The sequence below is a fragment of the Engystomops pustulosus genome, chromosome 2 (assembly GCF_040894005.1).
Source record: "Engystomops pustulosus chromosome 2, aEngPut4.maternal, whole genome shotgun sequence".
NCBI lineage: Eukaryota > Metazoa > Chordata > Amphibia > Anura > Leptodactylidae > Engystomops > Engystomops pustulosus.
In genome coordinates, this window is record NC_092412.1 from 208,782,798 (window position 1) to 208,806,139 (window position 23,342).

The window sequence follows — 23,342 nt, forward strand, 5'->3', positions numbered from 1 at the left end:
CAGTAGCCATCTTTTAAGTAGAATTTTTAGGATTTTGTCATATTTTACTAACACTTTTTAAAAGAAGTGACTACAGCACATGTCTCTGCATCAGCCTATGTTTGTGGTATGCTGCTGAAGAGGGGCTTTTCCAAACTATGGCCGTGTGAACACAGGTTTATCTGGCTTTGCTGTTTGGATTGTTTTGCCTCCGCTTCTTTCCTGCAGCATTGGCTCTAGTTCATAGCTAGTTAATCGTTGTGATTGACAGCTCCTGATAATAGTCCCCTGCTCACCTGTTGGCCAGATCTCCAAGTTCTTGCCTATTCACTATTGAGGTTGGGGCTTTGAGATCATACAGTATAAGTCCTCAGTATGAGTCCTCTTAGGTCCCTGACTATAGAGTCTTCTTGTTAGCTACTTAGCTTGCTCATTACTCTAATCATTGTTTCCTGGTTTCCTGATTGTTTTCTCTCACTGCTCTGCCATTTTTGGGATTTTGGACCTCCATGCACTCTCTGTTCTTACGCCTTTTCAAATCTGAGTGTTCTGTTTTGTCTTTGTCTATGGGTTTTGTATAGGGGGACATAGGGTGGGATTTACCAGTAACTGCCCACAACCTAGAGTGTTTTTGAGTAAGCAGAAATGGCCTGATTGGTGGGTTCAGAGTTGGAGAACACTGTTCTGTCTTTGTTCCTAAATCTGATCCCCTCATTAAAGTGACATACTATTTATGGGTTCAGGAGTTCACACTGCTATAGAAGTCATTTAAAGGTTAAGTAACAACTATACCTTGGGGGTGACGATTGCAGTTGCAGGTGGTGCGACCATGACTGGACCCATAGGGAATGTTCAGTGCTGTGCGGAGCCCAGATACAGCTCTAATCATTAGGAACTCTGTCATGGGACACATCTCCTAAGTACTGTGACTAGAGATGGGCAAATTTTTCTAAATTCGATTCGACCAGGTTTGCCAAATTTTCAGGCAAAATTTGATTTGAACCGAATCGAAACATGACATGTGACCTAACTTTACGTCACATGCCGAGTGCGGGTGCATGGGGAGGGCCCACTGGCTCCATAGCCGGTAAGTCTTTGCTGCATATTGCAGCAAAGGCTTACCAGTAACACCCGCGGTGGGTTCTAACACCGATCGCGGGTGTTAACCCGCAGATCGCCGACGGCAAAGCTGCTGGTGGCTTCAAAAAAATGTGCCATCTACCTGTGACGTCATCGGGGAACGTTGATCCATCTCCATGACAGCCTCGGGCCTTCCGAAGACCTGAGGCTGCCTCGGTTTAACCCCTTCATTAAAATGTGTGATCAGCACATTGTACTGAATGAGGAGAGAAATCCCCATATACTGCCATACTGTAATATGGCAGTATATGATAAGATCGATCAGACAACCTAGGGAGTCTGTAAAATAGTAAAAACAAAAATTAAAAAAAGTAAAAAAAATAAATTATAATAATCTACCGCCACACAGTGAGGGACACCAACCCCATAAAGTGAGGGACACCAACCCCATAAAGTGAGGGACACCACCCCCATACAGTGAGGGACACCACCCCCATACAGTGAGGAACACTACCCCCATATAGTGAGGGACACCACCCCCATACAGTGAGGGACACCACCCCCATACAGTGAGGAACACTACCTCCATACAGTGAGGAACACTACCCCCATACAGTGAGGGACACCACCCCCATACAGTGAGGGACACTATCCCCATACAGTGAGGGACACTATCCCCATACAGTGAGGGAATCCCCATACAGTGAGGGACACAACCCCCATACAGTGAGGAACACTACCTCCATAAAGTGAGGGACACTACCACCATACAGTGAGGGGCACTACCGCCATACAGTGAGGGGCACTACCGCCATACAGTGAGGGGCACTACCGCCTTACAGTGAGGAACACTATCACCATACAGTGAGGAACATTACCTCCATGCAGTAAGAAACACTATCGCCATGTTCTTTTCTTCTTCCCAGAGCTCTCTGCTCCATGTAACACATTGTGCTCATGGCTATTTTGCTAATAAAGGGGGGGGGATATATCGAAATTCGTTCCCACGAATCACCATACAGTGAGGGACACTACCCCCATACAGTGAGGGACACCACCCCCATACAGTGAGGGACACCACCTCCATACAGTGAGGAACACTACCACCATGTTCCTTTCTTCTTCCCAGAGTTCTCTGCTCCATGTAACACATTGTGCTCATGGCTATTTTGCTAATAAAGGGGGGGGGGGATATATCAAAATTTGTTCCCACGAATCACCATAAACCTGAGATTCACGATGAATCGAGGTTTTCCTGAAATTGTAACCAAATTCCGATTTGTTAGAATCAATTCCACCATCTCTAACTGTGACCTGTTACTTTAGTACACATTGTGGTCAGAACAGGCCCCTCTAGTACTAAACTTTCTGGTGGCATTGATATCATATGTACTAGTGTCTTTTGGCCAGTGATACAGTTGATAATGCGATCAATGCAACAGCGCCTTCCCCTTCAACGCTGCTACAGTAAGACTCAAGCCACAGGATGGGACCATAACATGGCTTGCGTCATGATATCATATTACTGGGGACGGCTCTTAAAGGAAGCAAAGATGCAGACAGGGGCCACCAGTAGGTAACTGGTAATCTTGACCACAAGAGACTTCCCATTTCTTTTACGAGGAAGGAGGGGATGGATACCAAAGAGGATCACACTGTGCCTGGATCTATGAGCAAGTGTCCCTGGTTCATCATGATGGATTTTGATGGTAGATTTTCTTTAACATCCATTTTACATGACCAATGTTGGCCATGTTCATGTTCAGGTAGCCTTAGGAATCCCATGTATACCTTGCAAATATTGTATTCAACTTGTTCTGAATGTGAATCCACTACAAGGAAGGTTTTATTCACCAAGTCCTCCTTCAGATTTCTATAAATCCACAAAGGCCAGTAAAGGGAGTTTGAAAAAAGTTTTATATAAGTTATAACATGTGTTGCCAAAATAATGAAAAGGAATGTTATAAACGAAGTACAAGCCTCCTTTACAATCCTAAGTAAATGTTATAATTCGTGAATAGCATACAATACATAAAATGAGAAAACCTTAATATTATATATAAATGTTTACAAAAGCATTTCTTGTAGTCCAATAACATTTGAAAGCAGAAACTGAAGTTCCCATTACAGTTGTCAGGTATCCTTTAAAGCGTTTGAGGTCCTTCATCAATTGTTTTTCCATTGAGACAAAGTGTGCTATTCTGCAGATTATCCTTGGTTTCCTCAACTTCACAGAGTAGATGTTCCTCCTCATATCTCCTCCGATAGAGGATTCGGCAGATCACTGTAGTCAGGAACATTTCAATGATCAGAAGTTGCTGATTCATGTCTGAAATTAAAGGGACATTTGCAAAATATAAGATATTAGATGAATTATAAACCACAGGAATTTTAAATGCAAATTTGAGCCTTAAGATTTAGAACCTAAACCCCAGCTGCATATAGGATTGGTTGGTGACCCCTAAATTGATCCTTTTATGTCAATTTCGTGCTTCATGCTTGTATAGTGAAGACAGATTATTCTGTTTCATGTATAATTTAATGTGTACAATACTGAATCTTTCAAGCAACATTGTAGTGGTCAGCAGTCTGGTATGTGTACAGGAGGAGTAACACTGTTTTACATCATTGTGTGACATGTAGCCTTCATTTTACTGAAGCTATGTGGTCTTGACTTTCAGTTTGCTGTGCATTTTTAGCTACTGTGTCAAAGCTTTGCTCATGTGACTCATTACTTTTCTCCCGCACATCCTCTGCATCTATGAAATCCGCATCAGTGGCTTTCTGTCTTGTGTCTTGCGAAATTGAATTCATAGAAATGTTCAGTGATAATCAAAATAGGAGGTAGCAGTATAGGAGATAAGAACAGCCAAGCGTAAGGCCTCATTCAGATGGCCATTATGGGGTCTGTGATCACAGCTCCCATAGACCTATGGCTCTTGTGGTGAGCAAGTGGTCGGACAGCTGCTCTGCCTATTTGCCAAAGGACACTTTGCCGCTTGTCTGCCTATGGAGGGAGGAGGGGTTAAGGGTGCTCCTCCTCCCGGGCCTGTGCTCTCCAGGATGCAGAACTGAAAAATAATGGGCCATATAACAAACTTCCTTATAGGAGAATGTGGGCTCTAGAGGTAATAGAGGCTACTAAGAATACTGTACAATCTTAAAAGTGGTAAAATTGTTGTGAATTTAGATACAAAAATCAATAGCAACTGGAGAACAAGATAGGAAGTCTGTCATGTGGTCTTTTTTACATACTGTATATACTCAAGTATTAGTCGATCCAAGTATAAGCCAAGGCCCCTAATTTTGCCACCAATAACTGGGAAAACTTATTGACTGAAGTATAAGCCTAGGGTGGGAAATGCATTGGTACTGTAATGCCCAGCAACTTCCCCCAGTAATGTAATGCCTAGCAGCCTCACCTAGTAATGAAATCCCCTTCAGCACCCCTTATGGTGATATGCCCTTAAATCAACACCTCCTAATGATGAAATGCCCTGCAGCCAGCACCCCCCCCCACCCCCACTGATGAAATGCCCTATGGCCAACCCCCCTACTGATGAAATGCCTTCCAGCCAGCCTCACCTACTAATGAAATATCCTGCAGCCAGATCCCCCTGCTGATGAAATGCCCTGCAGCTAGCCTCCCCTACTGATGAAATGTCCTGCAGCCAGCCCCCCTACTAATGAAATGCCCTGCAGCCCCTCAACATGTTAAAAAAACTTACATACTCTTCTTTCAATGCTCCCCGATACTCTACGCGGCTCCTCTTCCGTCTTCTCTTCGCAAGTAACAGAGTGGGCAGAGACACTTAGATGCACTCTACCCACCGACGCACACTGTGACGTCATCAGCGGTGACACCACTGCATAATATTGTGAGCCAGCGGGAAAAGCGCATGGACGTATCTCTGCCTAAAGGTGAGTATGACTGGTAAGTTTGTTCTTTTTTTATACACTTGCGTATAAGCTGAGTAGGCCTTTTTCACCAGATTATACACAAGTATATACAGTAATTGTTAAGGAATTACTGCATATAATATCTACAGCTTACTGCCACAAATTTTTGTATGACTAGAAAACAGCTTAAAATTCTAAAGGCTGTAGTTATTGATGTAATTGTAGGTCTATGTTATCACATAACTCCCATATAACCTCCTGTTTTGTTGTGGTGATAACTAATGTTCGATCACACATCCAAAGTGCATAGGAGCCCTGTCTAGCTGACCCACCCAATGCTATATGTTGGAATGAGATGACAATAGAGAAACGACAGGAGCAACACAACAGCCTTGATTTTGTGTTTGACAGAATATTACATGTTTTATATGTACTGTGGATGGAGTTACACAAACCATCAACCTCATCCTTATTTCCTATTATTAGGATTGTTACACAATGAAACATTTTCCAATTCCCGTTGTTACAAAATATACCATAGCCTCAATAACAGGTTAAATAATAGTACCTCTGACTATCACCTGTCTTTAGATGGCATTTTCAATTTCTGTTTCTAGATAAATGTTATTTTTTCTGTTTAATTGTGTCATTTTTTTCTCTTGTTTTGTTCACTGTGATTTAAAATCTATAGAAAAAAAAACAAAAAAGGATCTAAACAATTTCTCTTTTGTTTTCCCCCTTACTGTCATAGTACTTTTTTTTAAATGAAAAGTTCATGTCAATATAAGAAACTTTGTAATATATCTTAAAAGAGGAATCTGGCTCTCCTGTTGTTAGTCCTCTCCTACCTGCTAAAATGCTCAATTCCCTGTTAACCCCTTAACACTGGTTTCCATTTTTGCTCCTCACCATCAAAAATCCATGACTTTTTAAAGAGATGTGTAAGGACTTATTTTCTATGCAACAAATTGTCCTTCCTAGTGACAGTATTTAATATTCCATGCCGTGCACTGGAAAGCTGGAAAAAAATTCCAAATGTGGTGAAATTTGCAAAAAAACACATTTGTTTCACTTTCTTGCGGGCTCTGATTTTACAACTTTAACTGTGCGCTCCAAATAACACCTCCAATAGTCTTTGGTTTGTTACGATCACAGCGATGCCAAATTTATATAGGTTTTATTATTTTGTAATAGATTTTTAAAAAATTAAAACCTTTTGTACAAAAAAAATCTAGATTTTCCCAAATTCTGGTGCTAATAATTTTTCCATACTTTGGTATACGGAGGTGTGTAAGGTGTTATTTTTTTGTGGGATGAGATGATGTTTTCGTGCTACCTTTTTGGGGACTATACAACCTTTTGATCACTTTTAATTAAAAATTTTATATGATGCAAAATGGTGAAAAAGTGGTAATTCAATCATTTGGGCGATATTTTCCGTTAAGTTTCACCATCGGGAATAAACATTTAAAATTTTTTTTTAAAGATCATGAGTTTTGGGATGTGGCTATACCTAACATGTTTTTGATTTTACTTTTTTATTTATTTTTATATCTATATCTTTATAGTTCTTTTGAAAGCGGGTGATTAGAATTTTTAGGGTTTTTTTAAATTTGTTGCTGTGTTTTTAGAGACTCTAGGGTACTTGAAACCTAAGGTGTCTGATTACTCCCACCATATACTACAATACGTAGTATTGCAGTATATGGGGATTTTGTACTGCATCTGTATCAGTCTTTTATCAGACTCACATCTAACTAACTTTAAACACCCCATAAGGACCCATGGGCAGTTTAGTGTCCTAAATCCACCATACTTGCTTTCTTTAACAAATTCAAGATGGCACAGGGTACAGAGATGTCTCCTGTAATTTACTACAGTATGTCATGTGATTACTAATAAGGAGAAGTGAACCAGTACCTACCACTATGTGGTCACTCTATAGTGGTGTGAAGAGACATACATTTTCTCTGTGTTATATAACTATATATAAATCTGTTAAATATATCTAGTTAAATAATATATTTCAATTATATATATACACATATGACTCCATAAATTACCTAACAAATTAAAGTTTATTTATTGTTTAAATAATGTTTACTTACATGAAGCTCTGGATGGACCAGGACGTGGTGGAACGCAGGAGATGACACCAGTGGTACCAAGAATATTGATAATAGACGTCTGAAGTTGGCTCAGAATAACAACAAACTAAAACAATGCAAATGAAACCAAATGAAAGCAAATGAATCCATACATGAAAAACTTACAGGGGCTAAACTGTTAGTTAAAATGTTATATCTGTTATAGTTAAATTGTACTGTATAACAGCATTGCATTCATAAAGAATTTTTTTGTACAACTCCAACTGTCCTAACACATGGGGAGTTTATCCTATGAGACGAAAAAAGTGCAGAGTTCGTAAAAGTGTTTTCACTTGGTCGTAAAGGTGTGGTTACCTGGTCATCTTTACTCATAAATTCTCCCAAAATGCAAGTATTATTGTGCAGAGGAATTTTGGCGATTTCACTTTCCACAGGTGAGGAAGTGGTACAGTTTCAGAGAATTTACATTTATTGGCAGTTTTCTACAATCCCCATAATTTCTTGTAACTTCCAACTTCTCATTGGTCCTGCCACTACTGTGCAGTCTCCTTTCACCTTAACCCTATAGTCTACATAGAAGGTGAACATACAGTGAACCCCATCGCAGCAGCTAGTAGTACCCCAGCTCCACATCTACATAGTCACATATTATCCTGTGCCTGTGTAGAATTATGTTACTGCACCTTCCCTGTCAGAGAATATGGCTGGGATATATCTCTGATTGCTTTAACAGAGATGTATCATGTGTTTCTGGTGGATGAAATCTGTGACTGCTTCTCTGCCAGGAACTACTTAAATTATAATATTATAACTAGAGATGGGTGAATTTGCTGAAATTCGGTTTGACCCGATTCGCTGAATTTTTTGAAAAAATTTGATTCGACCCAAATCAAATCATGAAAAATCACGTTAAAAAAACAGGTATTTCCTGGCTGCAGAGAGCCTGTCGGGTGCTGTAGAACGTTGTGCCATGCTCAAATATGCATAGGGAGCGTTGTTTGGTCTTCAGACAATGCTGTATTTTAGTATGACACGCACATGACAGCCGCCGCTCTTAGGATCGCTTCACTCTTCACTTCCATGCGCACTTACAGAGGCCAACTTCACCAAATAAGCGAAGCGGGAACGCAGCCTGACAAGGTAACGTCTTTACACTGACATCAGATGATTCCATAGATAAGACAGAACCTGTTCTGTTAAACGTGGATACATGTAGAACCCACCCAAAGGAGTGGAGAGGGTGTCGGCATTAATTTTGCATTGATGACACTGATCATTTTGCCCTTCTTTTCACGCGTCAGTGTCCGCTTTCAAACGGTCAATAATCCATCAGTATTGCTAAAGCCAAAAACAAACAGGAGTGGATCCAAAGTTAGAGATGACCAGTAAATGGGATATTTGCATATCCTCTGTGTTCTCTCTCCACTCCTGCTTCTGGCTATCAATCCTGAGGCTTTTTATTCCTTCTGACAGATGAAATGAAGGGGAAAACCAAACATAGTGGCAACATCATAGAGTGGTGAAGGATGAAAACAGCATTATGGAATTCACAGGGTGTTCCAGGGAGACAGCGGTCAGTTGGCAGCAGCATGAGTAGGCCGCAGAGTGGCACAATGACAAATTATGGAGGTGGAAGAAACATGGTAGGCCACAGAGTGGCACAATGACAGAGTGTGGAGGTGGCAGCAGCAGCAGCTGGAGGTCAGAAAGTGGAACAAAGACAGAGGGGAGGTGGTGGCAACGTGGTAGCCCACAGTGTGGCACAATGATGAAGTTTGAAATGAACACCACATGCATCCTTGATTACAATTTTCCTGAAAATATCTTATATGTCTTATATGTCTTTGCCAAAAAAGAACAGCAGCAAGAGGTCAGAGAGTGTCACGATGACGATTCTTTAACTGGCAGCAACATGGGAGACCACATTGTGGCACAATGAAGAAGTTTGAAATGAATTTAAAGTTGAAATTTTGAATTTCAAAAGTTGTAAATTTGAATTTGAAGATGAGAGAAGCCACATGCATCATACATTACAATTTTCTTGAAAATATTATGTCTTTGCCAAAAAAGAATGGCAAAGGTGGCAGCAGCAGCATGAGGTCAGATAGTGGCACAATGACAAATTCTGGAGCTGGAACCAACATGGTAGGCCAATGGCACAATGATATAGTGTGGAGGTAGCGGCAGCAGCAGCAGGAGCCCACAGAGTGGCACAATGACAGAGTGGAGGTGGGGGCAACATGCTAAGCCACAGAGTGGCACAATAATAGAGTGTGGAGGTGGCGTCAGCAGCAGGAGCCCACAGAGTGGCACAATGATAGAGTGTGGAGGTTGCAGCAACATAGTAAACCACAGAGTGGCACAATGATAGAGTGCGAGGAGGAGTCAGCAGCAGAAGCCCACAGAGTGGCACAATGACAGATTGTGGAGGTGGTGGACAATTCCAGTCCCTGGTAAAAATGGTGGGAGGCAGATGGAGCAACTGGCAGCAGATGTGTGGCATCAGGTGGGTGGCAGCATCAGAATAGTGGCTGGAATCCAGATTCATTTCTCAATGTTTGGGGGAGGTTTCATGGCTGATCTAATCTGATGCATAAGGCATTGGTGTGTTGGAATCCTGGCCGATCCAAGCCTGATTCATATTGACAAAGGTAAGTCTCTCCACATTACGGGTGAACAAATGGGTTCTCCTTGGGGTAATGATGGTCCCTGCCGCACTGAACACCCGCTCTGATGCCACACTACTGGCCGGGCAGGACAGCTTCTCTACTGAAAACTTTGCAAGTTGCGGCCATGCATCAAGTTTGGCTGCCCAGTAGTCCAGCGGATCCCCTACCTGAGGTGGTAAAGTGCTGTTTAAGTAGGCCACCACCTGCTGTTGCAGGATCTGCTCCATATCCTGCTGCTGCTGCTGGTGCGGCTACCCTCCTCACTAGGCGGTTGAAGGAAGTTGCTCAAAAAGGAATCCAGGCTTAAGCTCCTGAGCTTCTACTGCTCTTACCTCCCCATCTACCCACAGCAGCCGTGACAGTAGTACGTGAGCGATCACTGCCAGGAATCCCGCCGTCAGACCTGACAGAGGATGGACAATGGCAGCAGCCAACTTTTTTTTCAGTATTTCTCTATAGCACGTCAGTTGTTCCTCCCTCTCGGCAGATGGAAAAAAGTCACCCATTTTTGACCAGTAGCGAGGGTCCAAGAGGGTGGAGAGCCAAAACTGATCCCTATGCCGGATGTTGACTATTCATCTGTCACTAGATAGGCAAAGCAGCATGCTGCGGGCCATCTGCGCAAGTGACTCTTAGGGACTCCTGGGCTCCATCTCCACTGTATACTGCCACAGTGCTTCTGGGTCATCTGCCTCGTCTTCTACCTCCTCCGCCTCCTCTCTTGTCAGCTGAGTGGAAAAACCACTGATTTCACCAGACTTTGCTTGTGCTCCAATGTCCTCCTCCTCTTCCAGTTCAGCCCCCACCAGACTCATGTGGCCATGAGATGTAGTCATCACTTCTCCAGTGCAGAAATTACTACAGAAAGTATGTGTATTTTACACAGAATTCTTCCTATTCACTTCAGCAACAAAATAGAACTACTATTTGGGGTATACAGATCCCCCAAAACGGACATCCTGGGATTGAAGCAGAAATCACTACAGAAAGTATATGGATTTTACACAGAATTCTTCCTATTCACTTCAGCAACAAAATAGAACTGCTATTTGGGTTATACAAAACGGACTGGGTTGGAGCAAAAATCACTTCAGCACAGTACAAACAGCTAGACGCTGGAGACAGCACATGCAGTATGAAATGCCGCGATTGGAAATGGCTGTCTGTTTTTATAGGGCTGTGTGACATCACATAACTCTGCTGGTCACTGATTGGCTTACAGGTCTGCACATGTGATCGAGGGTGTTCCTTTCTTCTTCCCAGAGTTCTCTGGCCCATGTAACACGTTGTTCTCACGCCCATTTTGGTAACAAAGGAGGGGGAAAAAAACCTTTGTTCCCACGAATCACCGTAAACTTCGGATTCGTGATGAATCTAAGTTTTCCTGAAATTCTGACCGAATTCCGATTCTTTAGAATTGATTCGCCCATCTCTAGTTATAACCCTAAGCCAGGAAAATGATCAGCTTAATATATGCTTATTTAATGCCATCTTTTGTGTAAAGTTTGCACTTGTTAAGCTCTAACATCCATGAATGTTCCAATATTATTCAGCATAATGATACCAAACATAGTCATATCACATAAAAGAACCTGATAGATATATATTCAATTATACATTAATTTCTCACCTCATAACAGGAAAATTTTGAGATTATATTTCTGTTTGTCAAAGAAGGTCTTACAAGGTTGAACATAATTCCCACAGCCCAGAGTGAAACAATAGTGATCACACCAACTAGGACATTAATGTAGATTGTAGCTGAATCTGCGCGAGACTGTAAAAGAACAGAACACATTATCAAGCATTTCAAGCATTGATAGGAATTTACTTAGAAAAAAATGTAGCTTTCGTTAAGTTAATAACAGAGTACAGTTGGAAGTCCAGGTACATTTCCTTTATAGTGACCAGAGCCTAGAACTGCAGCTGGGCTCCTATTTGATTGGTTAGAGACTCTACTCTCCGATCTTTGTAATCATTACGCTTCTGGGAGGCAGGTAAAGTTGCATAGTACCAAGATACTGGTAAAATCCCTTTAATGCTGTGAATTTTCACTGAAGATTTCACTGTTTGCAATGCATAGTGAGTTAAACATGCATCAAACCTGCAGTAGTTATACTATGAAGTGCACATAAGAAACCACACTTTTTGACACAGAAATCCACAGCATCCCAGGGGTTGTCCAGTAGTCCCAAACTTTTACAGGATAAATATAAGACCCTAATAGGGTCACACTTATTGGGGGTCATTTACTAAGGGCCCGATTCGCGTTTTTCCCAACGTGTTACCTGGATATTTCCGATTTGTGCCGATTTTCCCTCTATTGCCCCGGGATTTTGGCGCACGCGATCGGATTGTGACGCATCGGCGCCGGCATGCGTGACGGAAATCGGGGGGGGCGTGGCCGAACGAAAACCCTACGTATTCGGAAAAACCGCCGCATTTAAAAACGGAAAATGTGTTGTGGAGCTTGCACTTACCTTCACTCAGCCGGCCTCGGTGAACTCCAGCGCGTTCCGATGCTCTTCAGCGCAGCAGCACCACCTGGTGGACGGCGGAGGAACTACCTTAGTGAATCCCGGCCGGACCCGAATCCACTGCAGAGAACGCGCCGCTGGATCGCAAATTGACCGGGTAAGTAAATCTGCCCCATTATGTTTACCCTGTTAAAGTTTGGAGTTTGCAGTGAGGAGCCGCTGCAGCAGTACTTGGGACAACACAAAGAAATTATGCAAATGTGACAATAATTTGTGGTTGTAAATAGGAGGTTCAAATTGAGAATACACAGTCTTAAACTTTGCCATATTTTGCGTGGAACAGTAGAAACAGTGATAAATCTGCCCCATTGTGTTTCAATAACGCAGATACAGTAGTACTGCAATATACCCTGCATTTTGACAGAAACAATAAAATACTTACATTACCGATGGCATATGTTCCATTAGTCCAAAGCACGACTGCCAAAAACATAAGAGCTGGCCTCAGCAAAACAAACTGAAATGTCCCCAACTTCAGCATAAATAAAGTGCGACTGTAAATATATACAATTAAAAAATATTATTTACTTCTTTTACAATATATTGAATTTTTATTTTGATACTTGAGGGACGATAATTAAATGTGAGTGGTACATGAATAATATGTACACATACAGTACAGATCAAAAGTTTGGACACACCTTCTCATTTAAAGAGTTTTCTGTATTTTCATGAATATAAAAATTGTATATTCACACTGAAGGCATCAACACTATGAATTAACACCTGTGGAATTATATATTTAACTAAAAAGTGGAAAGCAACTGAATATATGTCTTATATTCCAGGTTCTTCAAAGTAGCCACCTTTTGCTTTAATTACTGCTTTGCACACTCTTGTCATTCTCTTGATTATCTTCAAGAGGTAGTCACCTGAAAAGGTTTTCACATCACATGTGTGCCCTGTCAGGGATAGTAAGTGGGAATTCTTGCCTTATAAATGGGCTAGGGATCATCAGTTGTGTTGTGCGGAAGTCAGGTGGATTCCTACTGAATAGACTGTTAGCATTTGTATTACGGCTAGAAAAAAGCAGCTAAATAAAGAAAAACAAGTGCGCATCATTACTTTAAGTAATGAAGGTCAGTCAGTCCGAACAAATGGGAAAACTTTGAAAGTGTGCCCAACTGCAGTTGCAAAAACCATCAAGCGCTACAAAGAAACTGACTCACATGAGGAGCGCTCCAGGGAAGGAAGACCAAGAGTCACCTCTGCTGCGGAGCATAAGTTCATCCAAGTCACCAGCCTCAGAAATCACAGGTTAACAACAGCTCAGATGAGAGACCAGGTGACTGCCACACAGAGTTCTAGCAGCAGACGCATCTCTACACCAACTGTTAAGAGTAGACTGTGTGTAGCAGCCTTCATGGTAAAATAGCAGCTAGGAAACCACTGCATAGGACAGGCAACAAGCACAGGAGACTTGTTTGTGCTAAAGAACACAAGGAATGGACATTAGACCAGTGGAAATCTGTTCTTTGGTCTGATGATTTGAGATCTTTGGTTCCAACCACCATGTCTTTGTGCGCTGCAGAAAAGATGAACGAATGGATTCTACATGCCTGGTTCCCACCATGAAGCATGAAGGTGAAGATGTGATGGTGTGGGGGTGGTTTGCTGGTGACACTGTTGGAGATTTATGCAAAATTGAAGGTATACTGAACTAGCATGGTTACCACAGCATCTTGCAGCAGCCTGCTATTCCATCTGGTATGGGTTTATTTGGACCATCATTTATTTTTCAGCAGGACAATGAGCCCAAACACACCTCCAGGTTGCATAAGAGCTATTTGACCAAGAAGGAGTGTGATGGGGTGCTACACCAGATGACCTGGCCTCCACAATCACCAGACCTGAACCCAATTGAGATGGTTTAGCGTGAGCTGGGCCGTAGAGTGAAGGCAAAAGTTCCAACAAGTGCTAAGCATCTCTCTGAACTCCATCAAGACTGTTGTAAGACCATTTCAGGTGACTATCTCTTTAAGCTCATTAAGAGAATGCCAAGAGTGTGCAAAGCAGTTGGGTTTACTTGCGCAGCCACACTGGTCTCCAGACAGCTACACAGAGTAAGCGCAAGGGCAAGACTTTTAGACATCATTAAACATTACCGGCTTTCTGCAGCTCTTGTGGGCCTCACCACGGATGAATATAGATAATGTGGGTGTGCATAATTAATGAGCAGCCGGAGCCAGGAGGCGCTCCGTTGACGTAGTCTGGAGGGCCTCTGGTTGATTAACATATTTTTATAAATGTAGTTTTTCAGGGTTCACAGAGCTGATAAAGAATAAGAAAACAATTCCCGAGACACCCCTAGGGTAACGAGCATTTTTACAATTTCATTATATATCAGGATGATTGCATGTAAATCAAGGTAAGAAGATTTTAGGGGAGAATTCCTCATGTCATAACAAGATCAAAGGGAAACTAATTAGATCAATAACCAGTAAACCAACCTGTGAATATCTTTTCTTGGAAAACATACACAGCAGCAGCATAATGGGCCTGTGTGGAGCTGAAGCTTTGTGTCTGCAAACTTCTTAAGAAATTCTTTTTTACCCCCACATTCGTTCACCAGCATCAGCTGAAATTGGTGGATAAGAACAGCCAGAAACCTATGAGAAAGAATAGATGAAAGAGAAGTTGGATATTTTATGCCACTGCATCATAGTTCCATCATTAAACAGCAAGGACTGCCTTACAAAAATGGCAATGTAGCCTTGGCATGACCATAACAACAAATATCTGCTCATGTGAAAAATACACTGGGTCTCCAGATAATTTAAGACCGTGCGCCACATAGTACAGTTTGGACTACTTTTGAGAAATCTGGCCCAATATGTCCTATTAGGCTATTGTGAAAACCAAAGAGAGCCCCCTCTGTGGACTCCTTTTATCTACCATAATAGAGTGATGGCCTGTAGGAGGGACTCTCATTCTTTTGTATTAAAGGTGTATTCCCATGTAGACAAGTTTCTTATATGTACTCAGCATAACAAAATAACACATTTTCTAATTCACTGTTATTAACAAAAATGCAGCATTTCAGAGACTGTCTCTATCAATCCTGCTGCACACAATTTCAGTTTCCCATAGACACGACCCTGTAACTTCTCACTTAGGGTCAGGTGGCGGCCATCTTGGATTTTTGTGTGAGACTGTGGAGCTGAGTTTCTATTGTGTGGCTGTAGCCACGCCCCCTGCATGGAGCTCAGAGACTCTCACTGATCACATCCTGCCAGCACATGGTGAGCAGAGAGAGAGGCTGCAAACTACAAGCTACAAGGAGATAAGTGATCTGGAGGAAGGTAGAGGCAGCCACATGTCAGTGAGATGTAGCAGACTTGTGTGTATAATAGGCATCTAATGGATCTCATGATCTGTGATCTGTAGTAGGGCTGTGTGTGCAATAGGCATCTCATCATCTCCTATCTGTCTCATCTCTATGTGTCAGTGTGTTAGTACAGAAGCCAGATGAAAGAGCATATAAACCCTGTACCCTGATAATTTAACCACATTGTCACCCCACAGAATGAGATGGATACAGTAATGTGTCTACTTAGTGAGGCCCCGCCCACACCCTGAGCAGCAAAGAGAGTGATAGGAGCTAAAACAGCAATAGAACTGAGTAAATTGTAAAGTGAGGGGTTAAAATGATCTTTATTGTGTTAACATCACTAGGGGATGGGGATGTTTGAATTTTTTTTAGTGGGAAAAACCCTTTAAATAATGGCCACATGTAATATTTAGTTTCCCAGGCTGTTGTGAAGTAAATGTCTGGCCAAACACACCTACCCCCTTATGGTATTAAGAATAGGGACCAAGCCAAACACCTGATCAGCTTGATGACCCCTTTTGAGATAACTTCTGTAAATATTTGTGACAGAGCTTTCAATACTCACACAGAGGCAGTAAAATCTGTAAACATTGTACTTTTAGGAATCCACATTCCAACACAGGATGTAATTGTAATTACCTGTAAAAGAATACAAGAGACTGTTAACCCCTTAACAACCTGGCCCTTTTTTGGTTTTGCATTTCCATTTTTCAATCCCCTCCTTCAAAAATCTATAACTTTTTTTTCTCATGTAAAGAGCTGTGCGAGGACTTGTTTTCTGCATAACAAATTGCACTTCATAGTGACAGTATTTAATATTTCATGTCATGTACTAGGAAGCGGGTAAAAAGATTCCAAAAGCAGTGAAATTAGTGAAAAATGCATTTGCACTATTTTATTGTGGACTTGAATTTTACAGCTTTCATTGTGCGCCTAAAATGGCATGTCTACTTTAGTCTTTGGGTCGGTACGATCACGGTGATACCACATTTATATAGGTTTTATAATGTTTTCATACATTTACAAAAATGAAAACCTCGTGTACAAAAAATTTATTTCATTTTGCCATCTTCTGGCGCCAATAACTTTTTTAATACTTCAGTGTACAGAGCTGTGGGTGGTGTCCCTTTTTGCAACTTTTGATGATGTCTTCAATGCTACTATTTTAAGGACTGAAAGGCCTTTTTATCACTTTTTATTAAATTTTTTAACATTTTCAACTTTGTGCGCTATTTTCCGCTACAGAGTTAAACGCCGGGAAAAAAAACGTTATTATATTTCGATAGATCAGACATTTTGTGAGATGGAAATACCTAACATGTTTATGATGTTTACTTTATTTATAATTATATCAGTTCTAGGTAAAGGGGGGTGATTTAGAATTTTTATTTATTTATTTTTTACTTTTTAAAAATTAATTAAGGCCTTTTTATCGCATTTATTTATTAATTAATTAAGGCATTTTTATGGCTTTTATTTATTTATTTTAGTAGCCACTAAAGACCCACCTATCCAGTCCGTAATTCTAGCACATCTCTGGCAGCAATCGAGCTCTGCGCAAAAGCAGTAGCGATGCACCTGCTGCTGAGGAGTTACAGCGTATGCGCAGAGCTTCCCTGATGTCGGTGCGTCACCAGCAGACAAATGGGAACTACTGTACAAGGTGCTCCATGCCCCTAGTAGCCCCCTGTAACTTTATTTCTGCTGCAGCTGCATCAAAGCATTAGTGAAATACATAATGAATCTGCTGCCCATACAGGGAAGGTACCATGGGGAATCTTACAAAAGGTAGTGCCCATGGTAGATTTCCTTTAAGTAGCTCTGAGAGAAAGGTTATTTTACATTCTTAGTTTTGTTAATATGTTTGGGGTGGATTTCCCATTTTAATTATGAATAATAATGTACTGTCATTGATCTTCATTGTACATACCGGTGCTGAAGCATTTACCCAGATGGTGATTTTTCTTGTTCTTCCGGATAATTTCCTGTACATGTAGTGCACTTCTTCTAAGAACACCACCACAGTTACTAGCGTCATTAATGTTATAGTAGCATACAGCAGTATGCCAGTGACGTCCAGTTCTGGAGGAGCAAATGATGCAAATAATTGTCAGCACAAAGGTAAAATAATAAAACTTGTGTGAGACTTTTTACTAACTATGATATCATTGCTTACCTACAGTCATGACCTGAAGAGAGGCCATTCACTCATGTACTTTGTCAGCAATGCAACACTGTATAATTTTATAGGAGTAGTACAAATTCATCACATGTTGTCAATATCCTAAATTTATAATCACAGAGACATAACTTGTTACTGATATGGGGCTGTATGGAGATAAAAGCCCCACAATATCTTGACCACCAGTTCACGATTCTTTAACTAGGGACTGAAAGATTTAGAAAGCATGGATGGTGTGAACAGGAGAGTACTATGTCCTTTTTACCAAATTAATGTTTCACAGTTTTTATCTTATAATTTATCTCTTCAACACTTCCAGTGAGATCATAGACAAGTATAGTTGGCCATTCTCCAATGGGGATTTTTGTTCGATGATGTTAGTTCAGTGCTTTGTCAAGGCCAGTTAAAGGGAACCTGTCATCAACATGTGCAATAGACTTTATTACTACCCCCACTGTTCCTTTGTTGAAAAGTGCAGTGCAGGCATCCCATCTGAAATCTACATCTCCAGCCATTAAAACTTTCCACAAACTTTTTCTCTCTCTGTCTTAATTGGTTGTGCCCTCTTCCATGTGACCATGTCCACCACTGTGGGGTACATGAAGTGGTGAGGAGACCTGCAGTTTCCCCCACAGTGCACTTGCTAAATACACCATGCAGTAGGCGAGACAGTATTTTGGTAAGCACAGGAATTGGACAGGGAGAGGACTTCATGTATGCGCCGGGTGTCAGTCAAAAGAAGGGGGCGTGGTTCATGGGCAGCCTGGAGAAAACATGACTATTCTCTTCAGAAGTTGACTCATCCATACTCATTTGCATATCAGAAAAATTGCTGTAATTAAGGTACAGTGCCTCAGTGGCAGATAATTTTAGTTTATATGTGCTTGACTTTTAACCTTTTACCAGCAGGTATTACTGGCAAAATTCTGGTGACAGGTCTTCAACATTCAAACTAGCTTTCTTGTGTGCATACATTTAGGGTTATGATGGAATAACTTGTTAACTAATAAACTGTTCCCATGAAGACTTAGTCCCTCATGTTCCACCGACCCACTACTGGGCTGAGCAGACTGCATACTGTGCATGTGTGGCCACACTCCATTCAGGTCTATGGTAGTTCCGAAATAAGCTGAGGGTAAACGCTCTGCTAATTTCTTTGCTCCTTTTGACTGGAAAGCAGAATAGCTTTGAAAAATGTGCATGTTACAAAGGTTTGATTCAGTGAGACCATTTCTATCCAAATACATAAGAATTTCTGATTAAAGATTCAAATCAAACTTTTTTACAATCTCAAATCTATGCTAGTTGGAAATCTTTTTATAAAGGATAAATATTTTATTTGTTGGTGATAAAAAAGTTATATTTAGGAAAATGTTACTTTAATATGTTGTATGTTTGAATTTCCATTAGATTAGTATTGAGCAACGTAAACTATTAATATTTGTCACAGCTGCCAAGTGACAGCGAGAAGCCTGAGAAAGGTTAAAGCTGAGGTATACAGTACAGGTGTCAATCACCTTTATTAAAGCCAAGAGCACCATAAAGAGGTGCGGCAGTGTTCTCTGTCATCTCAGGTTATTTACCTTTTCTTTTACCTTTCTCCCTCCAGCTAAATCAGTGCCAATGTAGAGTTATTAACCCATAGATGATCTATGTACTGAACTTCAATATGATGAGAATTTCAGGGCTCCGCAACTGAAACTTAGACTTTGAATATTCATTATTTGAAGGTAAAAGAGGGAATGTTTCAGGTTGTGTTCACACGTTGCTGCTCAAACTGCATCACAACTAAATTTTAAGGAACGGAATTCAGTTTTGATGTGGTTGTAGGTGCAATGTTGTGAGTGCATTTGGTCCTTGAAAGATGTAATAAGCACTTAATGGACCACACAATGTTCTATAGAAGGGATTTCATGCATCACAGTTATATGTAAGCAAGGAGTCCCTGGATTGCCAATTAGAGCATATTGAAAACATGATTCGAGTAAAATGTGGGTGTCCTTTGGGGTTGTCCAGGGACTGCTAATATCAACCATATCTGTGATGTTTGGATTCTTGTCTTTGAAATGTGGCCACCACACAGTTTGTATTCTATGGACAAAACACTCTCTTCTGAAACCAGCTTACACATAAGACAAAAATGGCAAAAACAAAAAACCCCAATCGAGTTTCTAGTAATTGGTTACACTGGGCATACAGATCATGGCTACATTGATGAATATTCATATTTTGGGGGTCTCTGTGCTACTACTATTGGATGTGACAATGTGTTGAACATCAATGCAGTGTTACTTTTGTTTTGTTTTTTCAAGTTTTAAGATTGATCAGTGTCGGCATTTAAGTTTTATGTTTTTTAAGTACAGGCAACAATAGTGACTACTGCCACTGTACACTTACTGGGGAAGGGATACCCAGTCTTGTCTTTAGTGAAGACCTACACACAATATCTGTGCCCAGGGCCCCATAGTAGACACACATGTATAGAATTTACACACATATATAAAGTATATACAAACCATATACACATAAATACAACATTTGCACAAATGTATACAGTACCATATACACCCATGCAGTATATGCTCAGACATAGAGAATATACACACCCAATACCCCAGATTTAAGAGCCCCCTGACACTGCATGCCCCTGTCTGTACACCAGTTTATAAAAAAAACTTTATTGTAGACTAATTTCACATTTTTAACTGCACCCTTGGTAAATGTATAAGTATATGTATCCTGCAACATTTTAGTGGATAGCTTTTGGCTCTGTCATAGGATGGATCTGGCGCAACATCACACATCTGTTTGACTGCATATACACGTTACACCTATGCCTTTTGCAAATTTAACACGGGGAATGGCTATTGTATTATCCTACATTTTCATGCACAAGGTAGAACCAGGGGAACTGTGTTTGTGTGAAAAATCTCTGGAAATGGGGTCATGTATATGTACAGTAACCTCATACTACCTCCAGCTTCCTAATTATATCCATATTCTGGAAACTTGACAAGAAATAATTTTAGTTACAACAAAAAAGAATGTAACACTTACATTGCAGGAGTCTATTCAAGGACAGAGCTACATATTTGTATAATACTACATACGATGGAAGAAGTATGCACCAAGAACTATCGGTATCATCTTTCGTCTGGCATTGATGAACTTACTCACCGCAGCATCACTTATATGTACAGTGGATTGCAAAGCACAAAAAGAAGATCGGAGATGTAGATGGATGGTGCTGCATACACGTCAGGTAATTTGGAAAAGGTGTATTTTTAATTTTTTTGGTGCTATGCGTTTCGATCTTAGACTGAGATCTTCATCAGGCATAAAAATATACATTATTATAAAAATTATAAAATTATATGTACAGCGTGGTTTACCATAATAACACATCGTAACAATAGATTATTTCAAAAACAGAATAATTCTCAACTACTTATTTTATAAGAACAATACTGGTTTCCTTGGGAGAATGGAATTTTCTTGGAGAGTCATTTGGTTGGAACACAAATAAAACCCAGGCTACAAATTTTAAACTTCTATAAAAATTGGCATAGTTTAACATAAAAAAACAGAGGTATCATACGTAAACCCTAACCAAAGTGGAATAAGTTGTACTTACCTTGAAGAACTTCATATGTGTATGGTGCTTGTCTTACTTTACTACAGATTGGGTTGAAAGGAAGAATGGATACATTTGAAGTTATTGGCTCTTGTGTTACATTCATTTTGGGTTCAACTTCCTGGAGAAACTTCACGTTTCTCTGGTTTCTTCTTGTTCTTTGTCTTTCTCAGGCTCTAACAGTCAAGAATTCTCTTCTGTGAGATGTCAAATTATAAGAAAATGCAGCCACTAATTATTTATGTCTCTAGAAGAAGTCAGTGTTGTTTAATTTGTAGATCTCCTAAGGCTGAAATATAGTTAAGAAAACTTTACTTAGTTGAGTTGGACTCTGCTTCTACTGCACAGAGCTTCTTATAGCTCACTGTATAAGTCTTTAAGACAAGGCAAGTTCAGCTAAACATCAACCAAAGTATATAAAAGCACGTTGTAAATCAGTTATCAGGTGTAATAGAGAAACATGGTTTTTATCTGACTCACCTGAATAGTACTGATAGACGTTGTGACAGATACAGACACCAGGGGGACACCAATCACTACTTTACTCTGTACCGGCGCTTAAATCATTATGACTAGAGATGAGCGAGCACTAAAATGCTCGGGTACTCGTTATTCGAGACGAACTTTTCCCGATGCTCGAGTGCTCGTTTCGAGTAACGAGCCCCATTGAAGTCAATGGGAGACTCGAGCATTTTTCAAGGGGACCAAGGCTCTGCACAGGGAAGCTTGGCCAAACACCTGGAAACCTCAGAAAAGGATGGAAACACCACGGAAATGGACAGGAAACAGCAGGGGCAGCATGCATGGATGCCTCTGAGGCTGCTTAAATGCACCATTATGCCAAAATTATGGGCAACAGCATGGCCATGACAGAGTGACAGAATGAAGCTAGATAGCATCTAAAACATCCAATAATTGACCCTGACACTATAGGGGACGGCATGCAGAGGCAGCGGCAGCAGCGGAAGGCTAGAGAGTGGCATGGCGACATACCCTAAATGGACTCATGCTTCAAACCAATGGGTAGCAGAGAGGAACCAAAGGAGGTGAGCAAGAAGGGCTCAAATAATATCGGTACATGATAAAAGTTTGCCAGGATATTTTGTGGATTACACAGCAGGGTGGCGACAAAGTTAACAAGTTTGTTGTGGAAGCCATGAAAACAACCCAAAATTCTGCCTGACACAGCACGTTTGATAAGGCGGGCATGTATGGAGGCAGTGAACTAGTAGTAGATTAAAGGTGCTGCAGTTAAAACTATGTTAGTTGGTTCTTGGCATGGAGCTGGCGCTCCGCTGCCAGGCGAGCTTTCGCCAATCCAAGCCCCTGTCTCTAGGCTACTCCCCAAACAGCACTTCTAAGAACCTTTTGTATAAGATCAAGTGTAGTAGCGTTCTTATAAGTTTAGGATATGGCGGGTGAGGGGAATGTAAACAGATGCGCAAGAAGCGCTGAAATAATATCCGTAAATGGTAAAAGTTTGCCAGTATATTTTGTGGATTACACAGCAGCGTGGCGACAAAGTTAACAAGTTTGTTGTGGAAGCCATGAAAACAACCCAAAATTCTGCCTGACACAGCACGTTTGATAAGGCGGGCATGTATGGAGGCAGTGAACTAGTAGTAGATTAAAGGTGCTGCAGTTAAAACTATGTTAGTTGGTTCTTGGCATGGAGCTGGCGCTCCGCTGCCAGGCGAGCTTTCGCCATTCCAAGCCCCTGTCTCTAGGCTACTCCCCAAACAGCACTTCTAAGAACCTTTTGTATAAGATCAAGTGTAGTAGCGTTCTTATAAGTTTAGGATATGGCGGGTGAGGGGAATGTAAACAGATGCGCAAGAAGCGCTGAAATAATATCCGTAAATGGTAAAAGTTTGCCAGTGTATTTTGTGGATAACACAGCAGGGTGGCGACAAAGTTAACAA

The 23,342-nt window shown here is 40.9% G+C and overlaps 1 protein-coding gene across 1 annotated transcript; it reads right to left on the minus strand.

Annotated features, from left to right (window-relative positions):
- Positions 1-3,142: 3,142 nt before the first annotated feature.
- On the minus strand, positions 3,143-21,744 carry LOC140116720 (organic solute transporter subunit alpha-like). Its single transcript, XM_072133159.1, has 8 exons — positions 21,421-21,744; positions 17,535-17,686; positions 16,170-16,243; positions 14,724-14,882; positions 12,656-12,767; positions 11,367-11,513; positions 7,068-7,173; positions 3,143-3,388 (listed from the first exon to the last, which is right to left on the minus strand). Exons 1-8 carry the CDS (start codon positions 21,524-21,526, stop codon positions 3,204-3,206), a joined length of 1,041 nt encoding a protein of 346 aa, XP_071989260.1. The 5' UTR covers positions 21,527-21,744; the 3' UTR covers positions 3,143-3,203.
- Between the last annotated feature and the right edge of the window lie 1,598 nt (positions 21,745-23,342).

Coding starts and splice junctions, on each gene's coding strand:
- LOC140116720 (XM_072133159.1), bottom strand. CDS start 21,526: ATGAATGTAACACAAGAGCCAATAACTTCAAATGTATCCATTCTTCCT. Junction 16,244..17,534: donor GGGTAAATGCTTCAGCACCG/GTATGTACAATG, acceptor ATTCTTTTACAG/GTAATTACAATTACATCCTG. Junction 11,514..12,655: donor GAACATATGCCATCGGTAAT/GTAAGTATTTTA, acceptor GTTCTTTTACAG/TCTCGCGCAGATTCAGCTAC.